Below are 15,602 nucleotides of genomic sequence, written 5' to 3'. Positions count from 1 at the left end.
CACTTGTTAGTTCCAGCTGGAATCATTTAAAAACTATCTTTCGGTTTTGTAATGTCATCTGTGAGCTCTTTATCAAATTAATGTTCTTAGGAGCTGTTCAGGTGGTTGAGGGATCTTGGTGTTCCATGTTTGCATGTATGTACTTTGTTTTGCAACAGTGTGTCCACTAGGCTTCCTGCCATTTCTCTTCCATTTGTAACATAAGGTGCTGGCTCTGCACTTGCTCTGACTTAGTCTAGAGAACTCTTTTCCCACTGCATCCGTCTAATGCCAGTTTGTTTTCCCTTCTGAGCATAAGGCTGTGTGTTTTGTGTTCTCTTGAGATTTTGTTAAATGTCCATCACCAAAGGTCCCTTCCACCTGGTTGAAACTGGGATTTCCACCATTGTTGTGGGCATATAATCCCCAGTTATGGCTATTTTCCCCAGTTCTCTGTATAGCCCTGCGCCTTCATCTGTGTCAGCTATTGCTGTTATCCATGGAATTTCCCCCTCTTCCTAATCTCCCCCAGCAGCCATTTCCACTAGTCCTAGCAAAAGAAAAAAGACACTCCGTTGGCTGCTTTGCAGATCCAGATTTTGTGCCTCAGTCTGGCCTCCGGGGATGGAGGCGGGGAGTGCCGGGGAGAGCACAGTGTGGGCTCACCCAACTGGCCTCTGCAGTGTGGGTGGGAAACGAATGGCAGTCAGTGGCCAGACTGGCACGGGGAGCATGGTAGCAGAAGCAAGAGGTTTAGGTGTGCGAGCCATTTAAAAGGATCGCAGTTAACGCTGAAGGGCTAACACCAGTGAGGACTCTGAACTGAATCTCTTCCAAAACTCAGAGGTTCATAGAACACTGAGCTTTGAAGAGCTTTGGAGAAACAGACAAGAGGTGCTGAGCTAGGATGCGAATCAGGGTCACCAAGCAGCTCTGCAATCCCTGGCAAGTGACCTAAACTTCTGAGATTTCATATTGTCCGAGTTGCCCAAGACCCTAGAGTTTGAGGCAGCAAAGTGAGGATCCAAGCCCCTTGGTACCAGCCTGTGACTGGGAACCAGCTCTTCTGTGAACGAGTGTCACGGTCAGCCACTTTCTCCTTCCCAAGTGTCGGCGAGGAGGGCGGCTTGCCACTTCCCCAGGAGCACAGGGCAGGAGAGGGCGCGTGCTGAGGACAGGAAGCCAGCAGGCCCTGGGGACAGTGTGAGGGTCCAGGCACATGAGAGCCACTTCCTGGAGTGGGACAAGGCAGAAAGTGCCACTACAGATACACGTTAGTCAGATCCTGGAAACTGCAGCAGGGAGTCGGCGCTGGCAGGCTGGGAGAGGAAACCAAATGGTTTACTTGACACGCCTGTTCGTGTGCAGGAAACAAACTCTTAAGCCCAGGGGCACCACTAATGTTGTGTATACTTTCCTTCCAGATGATAATTTATTGTGATGTTAGAGAATTCAAGGTTGCAGTAAACGGTGTACACAGCCTGGAGTACAGACACAGATTTAAAGACCTGAGTCATATCGACACGCTGGAAATCGATGGCGATATCCACTTACTGGAAGTAAGGAGCTGGTAGCTGACAGGTGTGCTACAAAAACTGAAATACAGGTGACTTCTGTAACACTGGCCTTGTTAAAATGCATCTTACTCTCATGATACAGTTTATATATATTGTTAAAATGAGCTGTAAGTCCTACTGGGTGTCCTCAGTCCATGTCACGCAGTGAGACTTTGTCAAGCAAAAAGTGAGGACATTTGAGGCAACAGCAGCTTATAGCCATTATTATAACAGGCCTTTCTGCTCTCTCTCCTGTACCCTGGCCGCCTCTTTTTTAAACCTACTTCACATTCAACAAGTGTTTATTAAGAGCCTGCTGTAACACAGTAGCCACCCTGCATGGAGCGCTTGTCTTTTGCCAGCACTGTGCTGGGAGCTGGGAGGGCACAGTGAGGCACGTACGTTCCCTGTTCTGTTCAGCTCAGAACCTTCCGTGCTTTGCCACTGTGCCGTTGTTTCTCCTCCACGCACTACATAAACTCACCAGGCACTTAAAAGAATTATTCTGTTAGATCACCTGAGGACACTATAGGCGACACCACTCTTCCTGCAGTGCTGCCTTTCATACCCAGTGTTTGATCGTATCCTGTAATTGAGAGGATTGATGTTGACCTACATCTGGCAATTTTCTTTAGCATAATATTTATATCTTCTAGCTGTAAGCATTACCAAATAATTATCATTATGAGATCGGAACACAGCACAAGATAGAGGCAAAAAACAAAGCAAAACGAACAAAACCAAATGGTACTGAAATTAACTTGATGTCAATCTCCAGGCCACTGATCTTCTGTACCAGTAAATGGTTATTTTAGAATATTGGAATTTAGGGTGAGTCAGAGGTCTCCTCTGAAAGTTTAAGGTAGACGAGAGATGGATTCAATTTGTAAAATGTTTGTGGGTAACAAAGCAATGTCAAGATTAGACTTAATGATTGATTATAGAACAGGCCCTATCAGAAAGTAAAATACACCAGCAGAGACCAGTGAAGTAGAGAGAGGCCGTGTGTGCCTGTTGCTTGTCTGCACGCAGACCAGCACTGCCTCTCCTCTTCTAAGACGACCCCGTCATCGTTAGTGACTGAGATCAAAACGCTGTTCTCCCTTCAGTGATTAAAATCAAACCTGTATCAGCAAGTTAAACTGTTGTTGCATTTCTGTATTTTTTTCTGTTATTCTTTGAAGAGAGTTGGCAGAAGTTCTTTGTAGAATTCTTACAGGTCAGATCTTGTCACAGGGAATTTCAGAGCCTTGGGAGTGGGGAGGTAAAAAGCTAGATCAGTCAGATCATTTTATATTAAATCGCTGGGCTGAATTCTGCCAGGATTTGGGAATATTTTCATAACAGCTTTTGGTTAGGTATTATTTGTATCCCTATAGTGGAAAAAATACTGTTACCAGTCTTACTTTTAAAAAGTACTCAGTGTAGCACTTAATTCTTTTCCACCTTGTCATATTAATTTATTATGCCCAGTCTTGCCAAGCTAAAACAAACAAAAAAACACTGGTGGAGGAGAGGATGTTGGGAAAGCTGTAGAAGGCAAGAAGGGTCTAGTATCCCCCAAGGTTTTTTTTTCCTCCAGAAAAGAACATCAGAGGGCCTGGCAGATGGTGGAAACGGTGGACCACTTAGGAAAAAAGAAAAGCCCACTTACCTTGTTTCCTGTAAGTCTTAAACATAGTTCATTTTCATTTTATGTGGATGATACTAAGAAGGCTGACCATTTCTTTGATAGAATAAATATAAAATCTTAAGATTTTTTTTTGAAAAGAAGCCATTAGCATTTATTAATGAATCCTGTTGAGATGTTTCATAAAGAGAAATATGTGTTCCTAGCAAACTCCGTCTCCAGGCTGCAAATCAGCCTTTGCTTGTCACGATTCCACACTAAGTTTCTGTATTAAATTAGATCAAGGGCTTTCAGACTTGATTTGAACACCTATGCAACAGTGCTTAGAGGCCTTACATTTTAAAAAGGCATAAATAAATAAAATGCCTTAAACAAAATAAAGGCAGATTTGTTTACTTTTATTTGCACCCTCACTTTGCAGCTTCACCATGACATTGTATAGAGATTGGAGAACTTCAAAGCTTTGAAAAAAAATCTGTTGTTTACTTTTTTCCTCATAAAAGTAATCCTTGGTTAACCACCGATAGAAATGTGAGCATTTCTAACCCTGAAGGGGCTCCCTCTTACCACCTGGTGTTTCTGAGCCCTCGTTATTTGTGGGAGCAGTGAGGTGTGGCTGTTTTATAAACAGCCTACTGCTTCCACCCCCTGCCCCCCAAAAGACTGAAGGATAAAGGAGAGACGATCATATTCCAGAGCAGAAAATGCATCCCACAACTACTCCCCTCCATGAGCACACGCAAAAATTAAGACTGAAGTGTCATCTACCCAAAATGAAAAGTAAAAGTCCAAATGGCTTTACAGTTGAAAGCATTCTTGTTGGGTGCTGAATAACTCTCATTTTCTTGAAGTAAAGAGCTGCTTTGAGTGAAATCTCTGACACCGATGCTACGTACAAAAGACAGTCCTTTACCAGGAAAGTTAAGGCTTTACAGTCTAAATGGGGGTTAGCTTTGGGTGCTAAAATTAATCATGTATGTAATGGTAATAACATCACTCAGAAAAGACCATCATCGACGGTCTTAATTAAACAAACAGCAGTCTGTATAAAAATACCATGTATCATTTACTCTTTTTCTATATTCTGTACAACTGGCAGGAGAGGCTTATGTGGTAGCACAAACCAGGTGGGAATTTTGTAAAGAAGTCCAAGTAGGTGTTAGCGGCACCAAAAGTAATATGGTCCTAAACACCCAAGATAAAAATATGAGAAGTCAGTCTGACCCCTGAACAGCATGAAATACCAGAGATCAGGGCTTTAGAAGTAGCTCTGGAGCGGCTCTCCCAGGATCGTTTCCAGCCGCTGAACAGTCTTCTGGCACTGATGCTCCACCTCTTCACATTCATCTAAAAACAAAATCAAAATGAGTCAGTCTTCCTGCCTCAGTTCTCAGAGCCTGGTTCCTCACATCTCGCATTCGCTGGCCGTCAGTCAGAAGAGAGAAATGAAGCACAGTCCTGAGGCGGAAGCCATCCTGGAAACCCCTCCTCTGCCTTCCTCTTTCCTGCCTTCATTCCCTTCTTTCGGTCTAGGACTGGGGAAGCAGAATAAGACAGACCCCAAAAGAGTGGTGCACAAACGAAAATTCCAGATGCCTAGCGATGCCACTCTTAGTAGTTCACACAGCCCCTCTCCAGGAGGGAGGAAACAAAGGTGCAGGCACCTGGTTTTGGATCAGCAGTGAATCGCTAACGTGAAGGCATCTGTCTACTCGCCTCCACCACCCCGCTAATAAGCTGCACTGTTATTTCTTGGGCTGCGTGGTGGCACAGTGCTCGTTCTGCCGTCGGTCCAGAACTGCGCAAACCTGGACTTAAACCCCAGTTCCACCTGTCACACATTTTTATCAGCTAGATTACTTAATCTCTTAAAGCCTCTAGTTTTTTCCTTTATAAAAGGGGGATAACGGCATATGCCTTGTGAGGATTAACGACATCATCCACGTAGAGCACAGAGTAAGTGCTGGTCATTAACAGGCAGCCACCCCATTGCAGCCTTAGTGGCACTGGATGTTTTGGTATAATAACCCTATATCTGTGGACCAAAACATTCAATCACAGACATGCATGAGGTTAAAGAAAAACAGTATCATAGTCTGCACCGTCAGCAAAAAAACACAAAAGTAAAGATAGTGAGATTATGCTATAAACAAATCTCAAATGACAATGAGGCAGCCCGTGCACCCCACTCAAACCAGGAGCTCAGCCTCTGCACAGAGGGCTGGAGACACGAGCTCATCACAGGCTATCCAAATGTGCATTCTCATTGGGCACATTCCCACAGAAGTTCACTCTAATTATTTCTTAATAGTTTGGGAATTACCTTCCATCAATTCAGCTAAGAAAGGAATGGATTCTGGTAACAAGACGATATAATTCTCTCTTAGTTTTTCAGCCAGTGCCAGCACCGTAATCAGAGCAGCAAATCGAACCTGAAAGGGATAAAAAAGGTGAAGAATAATTAAAAAAAAAAACAAAAAACTAGTATTCTTGTATTACTTTATGATCTAACTTGAGATCAGCTCCGAATTTTAAACTGTTAGCCTCACGTGAGTTTATTTCACTTTCTGGCCAACTTTCATCTTGGAATACCAGTTTGTTTAACAATTCGGGATCCATCTATAATATGGGCAACCTTATATATCAGTGCTTTTCAATCTGTGTTCTAGAATTACAAGCCTTTCATGTGAATGTCTTTTTATAACATTTTTCTTAAAACAAACCAGTAAAAATGCCACCTGCAAATTCAAGTGTGTCATCAAATGTGACTGCACTGGAGCCGCCAGCTGGCCTGGCCGCTGGTGATGCTGACCTGGCAGGACCGCGTCCCCGGCCACTGCAGGCAGGACTCCCGTCCTCAGGACCCTGACTGGGGTCACAGTGTGGTTGTGTGAGGGGCCAGGCGCCGGCTCTGGCCACACCCTCACCTCAGCCTGACTAAAAAACACACTCATTGTGTCATAAATGTCCTAGTTTTGGAACTTAAAAGATTGGAGTGTTGCTCACGACTTGTCTCTGACAAGGAATGCAACCAGTTGTTTGTTTTGTTAGTGATTCACTTTGAAACAAAAGCTATGTTAGTCTTCTTTCTGGTTTTGGGTAATTCTGGTAAAGAATATTTGGATAGAGCAAAGTGAGTTGTTGAAAAAACGTTTGTTACTGCCTATGTTCAATCAGGATTTTCTTGATATTGTACTATCAAAACAACATATTACAAAACAACAAATTTAATGCTGCAACTTTGTTAAGATCCTACAATTTAAAATTTGGGGGTTCCCATCCATACATCTGTGAAGAAGAATTAGCATAATAAGAAAAATACACTTTGTTAATTACATTTTACTTCCAAGACCTTTCAAGCCAATGTAGAAAAAGAAAACTTTGGGCACTGTGATCCTTTCATGTGTAAGAAGGAAACTGAACTAGAAAAAATTAAAGTAATAAAAACATTAATCTGAAAAATAATAAGTAAATAAAATAAAATTTGGGGGTTCATCGAAACAGCCTCATTGTTTTCATTACTTCCTAATAAATGCTGTGAATTTCAACTAATAAATTTATTAACAAAATTCTGCTTCAGTCTGTTTTATCCCCTGAGGTTCTAGTGTGATAATTAGCTTGAGGAATGGCGATTCATTGCTAGAACAGTTTGAAAACTTCCAAACTTCCGCTCATTCCCCCCCCCCCACGTTAATGGGCATCAACCGCTAGCCCTTACCGTGCGTTACTCCACCAAGTCCTATGCCTGAGATCGATACACAACAGGGACTCTGCTCTAACTCAAAGGAATGTTCTGTAGACAAAGCATGCTGTCTCTGGGAGCACACTGACATTTAAATGGTGCATAAGAAACATGAGGAATTCAAGTCTTTTCAATATTTAAAAGTGTAAAGTATTTTAGTGCTCGTGCCTAGCACACCATGGGGGTGGGGGAGGACTGCCATTATTTGTAAATGGCCTGTAAGAGAAAACCAAGTTTCCCAGGCTCAACCTTCTGCCTGACACAGCCAAACCCTGGTGCTAGAAGACACGCAGCAGTGCAGACCGGTGAGGCCCCAGGGAGAGCGCACAGCATCCCTGCTGGCCCTGCGGCTCCTAACCTTGGGTGAGGAGTCCCTCATCTTCAGCAGGATCTGGTAGTTCAGTGGTTTCCAAAGCGAGTCGTCTGCCATGGCCACTGCGAATTGTGCAAGGCACGGGATCAGGTGCTTCGTCACCCGTTCCTGGAACGTCTCTTCTCCTCCAAGCCTGTTTTCCAGCTGTTAACAGTGAGACAAGGACTGAGCAACGGGTCTCACTGCTGTTTGAGAAAATACTCAATGTATATAGTACTTTACTACCCTTCCTGGTATCAGCAGGCTCAAAAACCAAGGTGCTGTTTAGTCTCAAAAACCAGGTACTAACTAACACACCATTGTAAAGCAATTATACCCCAATAAAGATGTTAAAAAAAAAAAAAAAAAAAAAACCAGGTACTATTTGCTCTCAAGAGAAAGAGAGCAAATTTACTACCTTATAAGAACTCAAATGGAATCACAGCCCTTAGCATCATCCCTTTCCCCCTGCAGAACCTCTGAGAGGAGGGCAGCCAGACCCTGACACATTCTCAATGAACCCAGTTTTTAAGAATTAAAAACTTAATACACCTTACATCATATCTCTTATTTGAAAAAATTTAAAGTAAAACTCGGTAAATGCCACTACAAAGATAAGTTATTAATATATCCATGAAAAATGAGAAATCAATTTTGAAATAAAAATTTCATGAAAAGGAAAAAAAACACCAGCAAACTGTGGTTCTGGTTGATATAAACCCCGCAGGCATGTAACACTGATGGCTTCCTTATCTTTTAACAAAAGATGATTCCACTGGTTACCTGATCCACCAGGGGCATCATCAAGGCTTCTGCTCTCTCTCTACTTAGAAAATGCTGGGTGTCAAAGAGGAAGATTTTATATAAACAGTTCAGAATAAACTGCAGTAGCAAGCAGCACTTTTCAGGGTCACTTTCAGAGTCAAAAAACGCTTCATCTGTAGATAGGGGCGAGAAACAAATGGAAACAAAAATAACAAAAAACTGAATTTCACAATTTGATCTCCAGTGTTTAACTTCAAATCGCTATTAACAGATAACCAGAAGGTTATTTCTAAAATGATCTAGAAATCACAATCAGGATGAAGGCAGAGCACAAATTAAATGGACGGTCTCTCGGGGTAGTGATCTGTTCTTTCAGAGTTGTTAAGATTTTTGGTTATTAAGGGCTTCCCTGGTGGCGCAGTGGTTGAGAGTCCACCTGCCGATGCGGGGGACGCAGGTTCGTGCCCCGGTCTGGGAGGATCCCACATGCCGCGGAGCGGCTGGGCCCGTGAGCCATGGCCGCTGAGCCTGCGCGTCCGGAGCCTGTGCTCCGCAACGGGAGAGGCCACAACAGTGAGAGGCCCGCGTACCGCAAAAAAAAAAAAAGATTCTTGGTTATTAAGATTGCTTAGTTTGGCAAGTGGACTGCTTATTAGCATTAAAAAATAAACCAATCTTAATGTTTTAGAGTTACTTCCAATAACACAGGACTGCCCATTTATTCTTCCTCCCAAGTGAGTCAGTTAATAACATTAACTGCTAAAGGAAAAGTGCTACAACACTTCAGTGTCTGACAACTGACTATAAAGAATTCACCTTCCTTACACTTACTGCATCTCGCTAAGGTGCACAGAGCAAGGGCACCAGCTGACCTGGAGTCAGCTACCTACCTGTTTTGGAGATGTTCACCTGGTTCAAGGTGTCAGCGAAAGGCTTCACTAAGTGGCCAGCAAACAGGGTAAAAAGCCCTTTCAGTTTTTCAGCAATGCAATCTGCCAAGTTGTAAAATGTCAACAGTCTGTCCTTTGGGGCGTCCTCTGTTTTAGCCCAATCAAACAGCTAAAAGACAAAGTAGCATTAGTTTCTTCTTCAGATCTTATAACTGATACGTGAGTAAAAGGAGAAGTAGAGGAAAAGAGCTCACCTTGAAGAACAGGGGTCTGAATGTGACCTCAGAAAGTTTTACAACCATGGCCATGAGACAGTCAATGATGTAATTTTCCGTTTTTCCAATTTCCTCCAGATCATTCTGAAAACAGAAAAGCTGATTTGTTAGCCAGAGTAGTGACATCTAGCCCTAACTTTGACAAAGTACAACAGATCTGAGTCAGGTGAGAAGTTTAGGACGGGGGGTCGGGGGCGGGGAACATGCCTACCTCAGAGTGCTGGGCGCGGAAGTCCAGGGCCTCCAGGAAGAACGTGGTGAGCTGGGGCTGGTGGGAGGCGAGCTCCTCCTTCCTCATCACCCCGATGTGCTCGCACAAGATGCTCATAAATGGGCCCATGAGATTCTGAAAACACAGTCAAGAGACATGCCAACTGTTAATATTCCTCTAGTTCATTAATGCATTTATAATGGAATTAAACCACCATATTCTTTTTTAAGTGAAAATCTAAACATTTCAGTACCACATCTCCCTCCTCCAAAGTCTAATAATACCCAGTACGGTCTAACCTTCCAATTCTTCTCAATCTGCTTGTATGTCTTGTTGATGGCTGGCAGTAAGACTCGGGGTGACAGCGTGGTAGCCAGGGTCTTTTTAAGGGACATGAGATGGACATTAGCCTGGGAGGCAGGAGCTATTTCACTAGTGACTTTCTCCAAGTGAATCACCTGTAGGAATATAACAACAACGATCAAGGCCACCACGGGTCCTCGCCGGGAGCATCTGTCTACACACTTACAGAAAGTCCTGGTAAGGATGGAAAAGCCAGTCCAAACGCTGGTGACTGGGAAAGCTCAGTGCACTCAGCATCAACACAGGATTCCTTTTAATGCCAACCCCGAATGTTAAAATAAAATAAATAAAAATAAATATTTATTTGTAGTATTTAACATAAATTAAATAGATAAAAATGGACAGATGCCTCTTTCGAAGAGGGAGTCAGGGATGCAGGCAGATGATGGAAGGCAGGACACAGAGCTCTCAGAACGACCATCTTAGTGAACAGGAATCCGGGGCCCGTGAGGTGAGACAGTCACGTTCTCCTTTGCTGAAGAATCTAGAAAGCTCCTCAGATGCAGAGGTCCCTTTCTATAAGAAGTCTACCTTCAAGGCCTGGCTGGAGAGTATGTGAATTGGTTAAGTCATCTGCATCACGGCACTTAAGGCTCCTAACCTCATAAACGGCCAGGGATCAATGCAACAGCATGGGGCGGGGCGGGAGGCCACTCTCGGGCATTTGCATTCAGTTGGAAATGCCATTAGCCCGCCATCGCCTTAGGGTGGTGAAGAACTAAGTGGGCATGCCTGTTTCTACAAGAAGCTCTACCAGACCAAGGCCAAGGAGCTCACGGGGGGGAAAGCAATGAAATACATCCTGCAAAGTCAAAAAAGAGAAGAGCCTCATGACAGAGTGACACCCATACCAACGTCACGACTAAACAGGAGGGATGATGGCAGTGAAAAAAGGGACACATTCACTAAAAACAAGCACCTCTTCTCAGAAATAAGAATCTTCCTGCCAAACGAAAGACATCAAGCACAAATAAAACGATCAAATCTGTAAGCTTTCCCCTTCCCCCCCGTGGTCACCAGCTCACCTGCAACAAGACATCTTCCAGGTAGGGGCTGATGAAGTGCGGCAGGGTCCCAGCCACCTTCTGCAGGGCCACCAGGGCACTGAGCAGGTAGACCTCGCCCGAGGCCAGGTCGCGGGCGCGCCTCATGGTTGTCAGTAATGGCGGCATCAGGCTGGAAAGAAAGGGCACAAGTTTCTTTGAGGAGAATGGAGCAGAAGTCACTCTGAAAAAATCCAAATAACCGTGTCCGTTACATCTCTGACGTCCCACAAAACGTCTACACGGTTTACGTGACCGAGAGCGAGAGCTCTCCCAGTGCCCACAGTACTGACACAACATCACAAATAACACCACCACCTTGCAGTTTAACACTTGCTGTGTGTCGGGCAAAAAAGCCCTGCACGCACTGCCCCACGGGCATCCTGTGAGGTTGGTGCTGCCTCGATTTGTAGACGGCAAAGCTCTAACAGGCTGCGTAACCCTGGCCAGCTGGCGAGGCTGCACGCTGGCAAACACCAGAGCCGACGAGAGAGCCAGCACCTGGCAGCTGTGGCCCAACCGGCTGGGCCCCTCTACGAAGCAGTGTTGTCACCTACTGCTTCCGAGGAACGCTGGTCAAAGGGGAGCAAAAACTGGGGGACAATACACATCAGGTAAACGAGAATGTTATTATTTTCCGGTTTGAAGAAAAGGTCACTTCTCTAACAAATCTAACTTTATGAAACTTCTACTGACACTCGGGAAAAAATCACTAAGGTTTTACTTTCCAGCTGATACCAGAAACCTCGTGCGGTGGTCTTGTGTCCGGTCCCCTCGACATACCTGGGGAGCTGAGGGATGGCCAGGGCTTCCAGCGTGGAGACCACCTCGGCCACACACAGCAGGGCACCCCCCAGGACGTTCTTCTCCTCCTTTGTTCCTAGAGCAATCAGCCTCACGGCAGTGTTCAGCACAGGGACAAAAGGCTCTGGATTTTCTGCACCAAAATTCTTGCATAAAAGCTTTAAGGTGTATAAAGCTGTCTGTCTGTTGATTGGTTGTTCTTCTAATGTCTTTCTTTTATGCTTCACCATGGCCACAAGGACTGGGACCAGTTCCAGGAAGTGGTAAACCTGAAAAAGACAGCCCACCGTCCCACATAACTAAAGCTACAAACAAAATGCTAGTCCTTTTCTCCAGTTTTACTGCTTGAGACTCTGCCTAAATGGAGGTCAGACCAAGACGTCCTGCGCCACACGATTAAACACAAGCGACCTTTTCTCCATCTGCTTTATTTACTGATAAATGGACGCATGTGCTTGTGACCGATTCTGTATTTATATAAAGCACCCTACCCGTGTGGAGTGAAAGAGGATTAGAATCGTGCTAAAGTTAAGGCAACATATGGTCCATATTAAGCAAGAATACTGCTAGGGTGCAATTCCACTCTTAAGAGCTCTTATAACACGTATATACGTGGCTCCTATCAAAATTAGCATCACATTTTAAACACACACGCATCACAGCATTGTATTTGGATAATAATACACTTATTTAAATTGTACCGCTGGAGAAACTTCAAGCAGTTAAATGCAGCTCTGATAAAGCAAAGAATGGGAAATGGGTCTGTAGCACAGTCTTCACTTACAATTTTCTTCTTCCAGGAGGTTTTCTGCTGTAATTTGTTGTTCAAAAGATCCAAAGCTTTCCGGCGAACAGAAGGCAGTGGGTTCTCCAGCAGCCCTCTGATCACAGGGATGAAGGTTTCTGTGGGCAGCAAGGCATTGACCTACACAGCAGTTTTACATTTAACAAAAAAGGAAAATAAAAAATACAAAAGGGAAGATGACTCATTTAAGACAGACTTCCATTCGCTGCACACCTTCTAGGTGCGAGGCATTTTCACCACTATCTAGTTGTTAGACTAACCTTTTAGGGAGGCATTACTAACCACATTTATCAAACAACAACAAAAGGATGCTCACACTAAGTGAACTGCTCAATGCCGTGGAGCTAAGCAATTCAGCTAGACCTTAAACAGTGGTCTTGGCCAGTGACTTTACTGATGAACTAGAAACTCCACTGAATAGGTATCTTTTATTCCACTTGAATAAAGCGAACATTATACAGCGGGACATGAATCAATATTTAAAGCATCATATTTATTGAGGCACATGTTCTCATAATTGGTAGGGAAACAACTGTTTTCCAGATAAAATGATCTCCAGTCATCAAGAGATTCTTTTCCAAGAAAAATCTGGGCTGCCTTCTGTTAAGCCATTGCTAAGTTTACTCTTAAAGTAAAACTTTCTGTTAAATAACTTTACGGTGACATAGAACAGCAACAAAACACAGAAGACAGGGAGAAATAAACACCCACCTTGTCCAGCATGTCGTACGCTTTGCTGAGGAGTGCTCGCCAAAACTTCCCGGTGAGCTTGTCTGCGTTTCTTTCCATGGACTGTGCTACAGCATTAATGTAGCCAAGAACCATTTCTAGCAACCTGAAACACAGGACACTCATAATAGAGTCTTGTGTACTATTCTTCCAGCTTTTTGATTAAAAGTTTGAAATTATTTCCAAATACGAATTTTAAAAAGTAACATACCTCTGTTCAAGGCCTGTCAACACCTGAGGACCGCCACTTTCAACTACCTAATTTTTAAAGAAGGCATCATTAGAACAATAAGACAGCCGATGATGAAAAATCATTTGAAGTGCAATGAAACATCAGAGACCGACCAACTCACTCCCCAGTGTTTTCTGACATTACAATTTAATCAGGTCCAGATCACCCCGTCATACTGTAATAACTCCATTTCCCTTAATTTAATTAGTCTTTTCACTTATTTTGATTACATTCTATAGATATTCAAACTATCTGTAAAGTACTACAAAGATTCAGAAAAATACAGCAAACGATTAACACCTATTAGTTTTCTAAAGTGCTAATCTTTCGTTAGCCCATATCTAATTTTAAGATATTAAACTTAAGGACACAGCTGTAGTCCCCTCTGTATCGTTCCCTAATCCCAATCTCCTTCCACCCCAAGCCCCACAAACTGGAATCTGTGGCTGAATGTTATCAAAGAGTACGTATCAGCCGGCAACATGCTTTCTTGATTATATTAGATTTTTGAGATCTATCTATGGTAACTTATGTTGTTCTAGTTCATTTGTTTTAACTGCACACAGTATTCCTCTCCATGTACCAGGACTTATTTATTCATTCACCTCTCTTGGTAGATATTTAGTTTTATGGCCCTTTTCCCCCCCCTTTAGTAACAGTGCTAAAAAAGAACCTTTCTCCTTGAGCATCTAGGCAAGTTTTCATAGAGAAAGGAAACTGCTAGATAGCAGGGGTGAGCATCTTCACTTTGAATGGACACTGCCCCGCACTTTCTGAAGTGGCTGTACCAACTCCTGCTACCCACCACTGTACAAAAATGACCGTGTCCCCCCAGCCTTGCCACTTCTTGTATTAACAACTTTAAACTTCCTGCCAGTTTGATAACATCGTGGTATCCTCTATAATCTGAATTTTCCTTCTTACTAGGGAGGTTGTTTTTGTCACATTGGCCATTTGTGATTCCTCTTCAATGAATTCATATTCTTTGCCAGTTGTCCTAACAGAAACGGATACTTCTTGATTTATAAACAGCAATACCCTTCTTTTAGTCTGTGGCTTTCTTTTCATTGTTTATGGTGGCTTTTGGTTCAAGTTCTTAAGAAATTCTTTTCCACTCTCCAGGTACAACGATGTTTTCCCTTGGTTTTCTTCTCAAAGTGCTAAGTAATTCTTTTCACACTGAAGTTTTTAATCCACCTAAAACTGTCTTTTGTTTATATGTAAGATCAGTCTTTCTTCCTCCCACTTGGAAAACAGACCGTGCCAGCTCTAGTTTTTGGAACTTTTTCTCGCCCCACTGCCATGTGGTGCTACCAGCCATGGAGCACGTTTCTTACATCGCATGGGTGTGTCCGCCTGATGTCCAGTCACACTGACCCGCCTGCGAGCTTGGGAAGCACCGCCGTCCTCGGCAAGCCTGCTGGACACAGAGCAATGTCTACGCTGATCACTCTCTAGTCCAATCACACTGACCCGCCCGCGTGCTTGGGAAGCACCGCCGTCCTCGGCAAGCCTGCTGGACACAGAGCAATGTCTACGCTGATCACTCTCAAGTGAGCTTGCTGAGCTAATTACCAGTTCTACAAGTTCATCAAGTCTCTTTTTTTCTGATTCTTACACTTCATTTCTTTTGCTGAGTAGGAATAGTGACAGAGGGCACTTTTGTTCCAGACTTTAACAGGCACATGTTAATGTCTCATCATGAAGTGTGCTGTAAACCACAGGCTTCTCTGACAGATGTCTTTATCAGGCTGAGGAGTTCTGTCCATCTCACAGTGGTGAGGATTATTTTTCTGAAATCACGAATAAACGCTGGATTCACTAAATTCTTTCTCTAAATATTTCAATGATCATAGGTTTCCCCCCGGATCTGTTCATGCATTATAACAGAAACAGAATACAGATATTTGAATGCTCAGCCATTCTTACGTTCCTGGTCATGACCCTGGATCCTCCTTTCTGTTTCTTTATTTCTTCATTTTGTTTCTGTATTTCCTTCTTTCTAATTTAAAGTTTAGCACACAAACAGAAAGGTGCACGAACCATGTGTGTAGAGCTCACTATATTTGGGTAAAGAAACAGCATGTTATCAGCACCTCAGAATCCTTCCGCTACTTGACCCTGCCCTTTCCTCCTTCCCAAAGAGAGACACTGTTGTTACGTCTAAAACCACAGGTGTGCTTTGCCTGTTTCTGAACTTCATACAACCGGAATCACAGGATGCAT

General features: G+C 43.5%; 2 protein-coding genes across 8 annotated transcripts in view; one reads left to right on the top strand and one right to left on the bottom strand.

The window, feature by feature from the left end:
• Positions 1–6,737, top strand: part of LGALS8 (galectin 8) — a 34,293-nt gene extending 27,556 nt beyond the window's left edge. For 3 of the 5 annotated variants that reach the window (XM_030839493.3, XM_060286848.2, XM_060286847.2), the window contains exon 10: positions 1,404–6,736. In XM_030839493.3, the coding sequence (XP_030695353.1) occupies positions 1,404–1,553 (150 nt within the window). In that variant the 3' untranslated portion in view covers positions 1,554–6,736. Of the gene's footprint in view, positions 1–1,403 lie in introns of all 5 variants that reach the window. The other 2 variants (XM_060286849.2, XM_030839491.3) reach the window with 1 other exon arrangement.
• The window catches only part of HEATR1 (HEAT repeat containing 1), a 50,011-nt gene continuing 36,264 nt past the window's right edge, over positions 1,856–15,602 (bottom strand). For 2 of the 3 annotated variants that reach the window (XM_060286846.1, XM_030839487.2), the window contains 13 exons: positions 13,356–13,402; positions 13,127–13,250; positions 12,395–12,535; positions 11,590–11,879; positions 10,789–10,939; positions 9,700–9,858; positions 9,401–9,535; positions 9,169–9,273; positions 8,915–9,083; positions 8,043–8,197; positions 7,266–7,424; positions 5,489–5,597; positions 1,857–4,512 (listed from right to left, as the gene is read on the bottom strand). In XM_060286846.1, coding sequence (XP_060142829.1) covers positions 4,424–4,512; positions 5,489–5,597; positions 7,266–7,424; positions 8,043–8,197; positions 8,915–9,083; positions 9,169–9,273; positions 9,401–9,535; positions 9,700–9,858; positions 10,789–10,939; positions 11,590–11,879; positions 12,395–12,535; positions 13,127–13,250; positions 13,356–13,402 — 1,833 coding nt within the window. In that variant the 3' untranslated portion in view covers positions 1,857–4,423. Of the gene's footprint in view, positions 4,513–5,488; positions 5,598–7,265; positions 7,425–8,042; positions 8,198–8,914; positions 9,084–9,168; positions 9,274–9,400; positions 9,536–9,699; positions 9,859–10,788; positions 10,940–11,589; positions 11,880–12,394; positions 12,536–13,126; positions 13,251–13,355; positions 13,403–15,602 lie in introns of all 3 variants that reach the window. The other variant, XM_030839485.2, reaches the window with a different exon arrangement.

The sequence above is a fragment of the Globicephala melas genome, chromosome 16 (assembly GCF_963455315.2).
Source record: "Globicephala melas chromosome 16, mGloMel1.2, whole genome shotgun sequence".
In the NCBI taxonomy this organism is placed as follows: domain Eukaryota; kingdom Metazoa; phylum Chordata; class Mammalia; order Artiodactyla; family Delphinidae; genus Globicephala; species Globicephala melas.
This window is presented reverse-complemented; position numbering and strand designations above follow the sequence as displayed.